General features: G+C 41.4%; 1 protein-coding gene across 2 annotated transcripts in view; it reads left to right on the plus strand.

Annotated features, from left to right (window-relative positions):
- Positions 1 to 3,368, plus strand: part of CNIH2 (cornichon family AMPA receptor auxiliary protein 2) — a 131,443-nt gene extending 128,075 nt beyond the window's left edge. For both annotated transcript variants that reach the window (XM_075837404.1, XM_075837403.1), the window contains 2 exons: positions 2,484 to 2,535; positions 3,022 to 3,368. In XM_075837404.1, coding sequence (XP_075693519.1) covers positions 2,484 to 2,517 — 34 coding nt within the window. In that variant the 3' untranslated portion in view covers positions 2,518 to 2,535; positions 3,022 to 3,368. The remainder of the gene's footprint in view (positions 1 to 2,483; positions 2,536 to 3,021) is intronic.
- The last annotated feature ends 2,632 nt before the right edge of the window (positions 3,369 to 6,000 follow it).

Consider the following 6,000-nt stretch of genomic DNA (forward strand, 5'->3'; position numbering starts at 1 on the left):
TTGAAATTTAGGCCGCGGCTTCAAGGCGCGCAGTAGGCAAGCTCACCTCCGGTCAATATTAGTGTCCCCCCGGTTCCCAACGGTTTACTGATGTTCCCTGTATACATTTGGATGGGTTTCGGAGGGTGCAATTGGATTCCCCAGGCACAGCGGAGCTCCACAGAAATGCGGCCGGTAAGGTTGATGCGTAGGCCGCGCCCTCTCTGCTGCAGTTTTTAACTTCATCAATGTTGAGAGGACGCAGAGAAAGTTGAAAGTGGCACCTGAACCCCCCATCTACTCAGGATCCGCGGGTGATCGATTTGTCGATCACGATCAACGGGTTGCAGACCCCTGGTCTAAAGTGAGCTAACCAAGAGGTAGCGTAAGGAAAGAAAAGTGTCTAACTTGTCTAGCAAGATGTACCTAATTTAACATACAGTTTAACATACATCACTGTAATAAATTTTGGAGCATTTTCTGTCTGCCTGGTCTAGTTTTAAGCTGTCAAGTTTAATATCGTAATAATAAATCTCCACATTATCATGATATATTCGTCTGCACATGATAGGTAATTATTGACACATACACAAATATTCTACTTTCTTTTTTGTTTGCTAATGCACTAGAGTGGATTTGGATAGTGGATGATTTTTGGGGGGTTTTCATCACTGTTTGGGAACCCCTATTTGACTAACCTCAGCAGGGTACCCTATTTTTCACAGGTGCCATAGCAGCTACATGGGATGCCTATATGACATGTGTGCATGCTTCCTAGTTGGTTTTACTTATTGGTCATTGTATACTGAACTGCAACAGCCAGATGGTATTCAAGAAGAATACAAATGGCTATAGGTAGATAAAACTATGAAGAAAGGGAGAGAACCTCCAGCTCACCAGTGTGCGTCTCCAGACAGCGTCAGTCGGATCCCCGCGACGGCCCGCGGTGTAAGGCAATGAATGTAGAGAAGAATTGACTAAGATCGCAGACTGCGATCGAAACGCGTAGGCTCAGGTTCAAGCCCTGACTTCTTACACCTTGGGACTGCGTCTCCCTTCTGTTTTATGCTTTTTTCTCCAATAAACATGGGACTCCGTTTTCCCTTTTAACTTATCATCAGCGCTGGATCAATTCTTCTCTACATTCATAGATAAAACTATAGTAGCTGCGACCAGGGCTGTATTTACCACTTGTATGTACCTTGTGGGAGCAGCGCCAAATAAGAGTAATAATGTTTTCATAGAAAAAAAATTTTTTTACAACCCGTTCCCTTGCTCCACTTTGGACTGACAAGTAAAAAAGTGGGGTGGGGGTTTCACGTACAGACCGCACAACAGAGAGGAGAAATGTACCATTCTCCTTGCAGTGTGAATGGAGTTCTGATTGGTGGAGCAGCAGTCAAAAGGGGCTTCTGTCTGCTCCACCAATCAGCACAGTCCAACCGGCACACAGACATAGCGCCTGCTGAGCGTCCCGCAGCTCTCCTCCCTCCTCTGCTGCTGCAACAATGAAGACTCCTCCACGGACCTCAGGAGTCTGGTAAGAGCAGCAGCTTTAGTTTAATCTATGTTAATTTATTTAGTCTGTGAGGGAGAAGGAAGAAGGAACTATAAATGATATCTATAGAGGATGAGGGCTTCTGTATAGATCGATTTTGTGGGGAAGGGGCGACTTGGTTGTAAGTACTTTATTTGTGGTGATTCTTTATAAATCGATTTTGTGGGGATGGCGACATTGCTAAAAAATGCTATAGGAGTGTGGGGGGATTCTTTATAAATCTTTTTTGTGGGGGATGGTAACTTCTTTATGGTTTATTTTGTAGTGTAAGAGCTTCATTATAAATCATATGTGGGGGAGGAGGACTTGACTGTAAATGTTATGTATGGGGGAGAAAGGATTCTTTAGGGCCTTTTCATATAAGCATTGCCCTTCCGTTGAGGGGTTCTTTCTGAGGTTTCTGTCGGGTTAAGCCCTCAACGGAAAGGCAAATGGAAACCTTAGCTTCCGTTTGCATCACCATTGATCTCAATGATGATGGAAACGTTGCTGAAGGTTTCCGTTTGTTACCATTGTGACAGGGTTCTGTTGTTTTGATGGAATCATTAGCGCAGTCGACCGCACAAAAAATTTAAACCTGTATGTGTTGCAGATTTTGTTTTCACACGTAGAAATACATATGTCACACTTCTTACATATAACTTATAATCAGCATTCATATATACTTCATATTAGGCCAATAGCATGAATAGCCAAGTTAAACAGTTTAGTCCAAAATTGTAAAATGAAATAAATGTTATAATATACCATAATTTTGTAATTTCAAATGTTAGAATTGTAATTGTTTGTTTATTCAAAGGATAATTCAATGGTTTATTAGTGCATGCAGTACATTGTGTTACATGAAATATCAAATGCATTCATATTTAAATACACAGCAAACTATTCAATCCCTGCTGCATACATACAGCATCCTGTATTAATCCCACTTCTTCCTCGCACGCAGGGTGGGGGCCACTGTACGTTATGTCAGCGCGTAGGATGCTGTGCTTCTTCTGGTGAGTGAAAAGCCCCTAGCCCCTCTAAATGCCCCCACTCCTAGACTCCCTCCTTTGCACTTCTGCTTTCTGCATGTTTTTTTATTAATATTCCCTCCTATATATTGTCCTGGAGAAACACAGCCCCAATAATGCCCCACATTTCTATTGTGAGCGTATCTTATAATATGCACTCCCATCATCAAATGTAAATCAATTCCTGAATTCTGACACATTATTGCTCTATTTTTCTCACTACACCCTCCTTTACTTTTCCACTGTCTATTACCACCGCTAACTGCTTTTTTTTCTTCTTTTTGCCCCCCATTTCGCTCACTTTTTCATTGCTCCACCCTGTCTCTATTACTTTCCTAACGTGCTTCCTTATTATATTATCTCCTATCATGTCTATCCCTTTGTCTTGTCACTGTATGTGCCCTTTCTTTTGCCCTATCTTGCATGGTGTTCCCTTCTGGCTCTTCTGTATATACGTTTTTCACTTTTCAGTATGATATACACACTCGTCACTTTTTGAATCTTGCCAGTCCGGATATATGAATTCAGGAGACAGAGGATTGAAAAGTGAGAGAGGGATTGGAGATCCTTGCTGATGAAAAAGACCTAAGTGGCATCATTCTCTCCAGTTTGCCTAATAGTAGATTATTTTCTCTTTCCCCGGTCATCTCTCTCTTTCTTGCCTTCCCTTTACCATTCTTTTTTTTCCCCAATCAGTTCTGTCATTCCCTATTATTAACTGCTGCTGGCTTACAGCTCTTATATGTCTGTTTGAAGTCTGTGACTTTATTTCTCTAGAAACTGTGTGATGTTTACTGTCAATAAAGGATATATCTATATATGAGTTCAACAGTTGTTATTTTTTATATTTACATTTGGCTAAGAACACCGCCGCTTATACCTTATGCAATCAAAGACATCTTATATTTTAGGAACAGATACACCTTCCCTAGTGTAAAATAAAGGGCACATACACTTCACTATATATCTATGGATATGTAAAGTATTTTTAATTAACGGGTTCATTTTCTTTCATATGACAAAACAACAGTATTTTTAGATGTACTGACCTTTCTAAACCCACTAAAATGTCATAAAAGTTCATAAAACACCCAAATTACAATCATCAAGTTGACAGTAGGCTCAAGCTTTAGTCATAACTGTTTCTGGAAGTAAAATATAAAATAATAAGCAGCAAATGACCTGACAGGCTCAGTGATTGATTGATTGATTGATTGATTGATTGATTGATTGATTGATTGATTGATTGATTGATTGTTTGATTGATTGATTGAAAAGCCCAAATGGAAATTTATGAAAGACAAAATACAAAGTAAATAACCAGGAGGAGAAGAATAATCTAAGACAGGCGATAATCCCACTGCTCTGCTATTCTTTATGGAAGACATTACAGAAGTATTCAAACCATTAACATTTATCACATATCCATGTTTCCGTACCTCCTATAGCGTTGTATGGAGTCTTCTAGGATACTGCTCCATACAACTCATACCCACAGCGGGTGAGCTGGATGCAAGGTATGGGAGACCATTCTAGTGATTGATAGGGTTCTCAGCATTTATAACCTATCCAGCGGATAAATGAATGCGAATGTAAATTATGACTTATATTATGTTGCAGTGCCTGCCTGAGAGTCCTCACCGATATAACATTCTGTTCTTTTCTCCCACATTACAGTCCTTGGCTATTTGCATCTCTCTTAAAATGTAATATTCCCGTTTCCTGCTCCCACACTGCTGTGTCTGGCTGAGTGAAGCTTTTATGGGTAACATTAGCAGTACTATTCTCCCACACACTGCTGTGTCTAGTTGTATAGTCAATCTTCTAATGTAAAATATTCGTTTTCCTATTCCCATGCACAGTGTGGTCGTGAATAATATCAAGCTTTTGCCTTGCCCCTTTTTTTAGTTTTAATTGTGTGTATTATTGGTAGAGTACGTGTATTAGTATTTTTTTTTGTTTTAGTGGATCTTCTACAGATATAGGTATTTTTTAAATTGCTAAGTCTTCCTTGGACCACAAAACTCTTTTTCTTTGACCTAGCCTCGTATTCCTCAACAAAGAAATAACATAAAGGTTTTCAAATTTGCAAGAGAACTAAGATATGCGGCAGACCTGATGGTACAATATAACTTCCATCATACATGTCCTCATTCTTGTGTAAACAATAAATAGACTAAACATACTCTGACATGATAAGAATTTGTAATAAAGCAAACTTTCAAAAATGATGTATTGTTCATGATAGGTCTGCAGATGTATTTGGACCCATCGGGCAGAAAGTTGCAAGGAGTGGTATCAAATTAATATAGGATTGATGCATACAACACTTTCTTAATAGCTTAGCTGGAAAACATAATGAACTGGATTCTGGGTCGTTTGTCTTTCCACACCAGTGCCTGATGTATAGGGTACAATTCCCAAAATGCAAATTAGAAGCTCTGTAATGAGTCAGGATAGGTCATCAGTATATGATTGTTGGGGTCCGACACTCAAACCCCACACCGATCAGCTGCCTCTGGGCACCGGATGTCCATGCCAGAAGCAGATGGCTCCGATCTCAGTAAAGCCGTCTGCATTCCGGCACTAAGCACTGCATAACATCCAGTGTCCGAGGGCAGCCAGAACAGCTGATAGGCTCAGGGTCTGGGTTTCAGACTCCCAACGATCATATATTGATGACCTATCCTGTGCACCCCTTTAACATTTCTCATGGGAGCTCACAATTTCCTGGTATATCTTTGTCTTCTGTACTGTTGTTCTCAAATATCCATATTGTTATACATCATTTTAAATCTGTCGACTTATTCTTATGGAGGTTTTCCAGGTTTATGAAAATAAAACTTTCAGGGGTTTTTCGACAAATTATTTTTATGGTAAATCCACTGGGAACATATTGTGCATGTGCAGCTACTTCTTTGCTGGGAACAAGGACCAGGCACCCCTGGCGTAGGGATCCATGGTGTGTCTAACCAGGGGCGTAGCTAGGGGGGGCAAGCGGGGCATGTGCCCCGGGCGCAGTTCAGAGGGGGGCGCCAGCGCCCCCTCCTCCTGCACTATAATTGTACCTGTGTCGCAAGGACACAGGTACAATTAGAAGCAATGAATGACCGGCACGTTCCGTGCCCGGCCATTCAGCGCCTCTCCACGAATGAAGCGACTGGTACCTTTTGTACCAGTGAAGCTTCCGTCGATGAAAGGCGCTGACTGACTGACAGGGAAAGTCATCCTGCCCAGCCAATCAGCGCCTTGTTCAACCCCCTGGAGACCTGCGCAGAAGAGAGCAGGTCTCCATGGCAGCCGGACGGCGTGGGAGCGGGAATAAGGTGAGTTTGAAATATTTTTTTTTTAATTGTAATAGAAGTGTGGCTGTATCTGCGGGGGGACTTTGTCTACACGGGGGACTTTATCTACGGGGGGACTATATCTACAGGGCTGGGCTATATACAG

Source organism: Rhinoderma darwinii, chromosome 9, assembly GCF_050947455.1.
Source record: "Rhinoderma darwinii isolate aRhiDar2 chromosome 9, aRhiDar2.hap1, whole genome shotgun sequence".
Taxonomy (NCBI): Eukaryota; Metazoa; Chordata; class Amphibia; order Anura; family Rhinodermatidae; genus Rhinoderma; species Rhinoderma darwinii.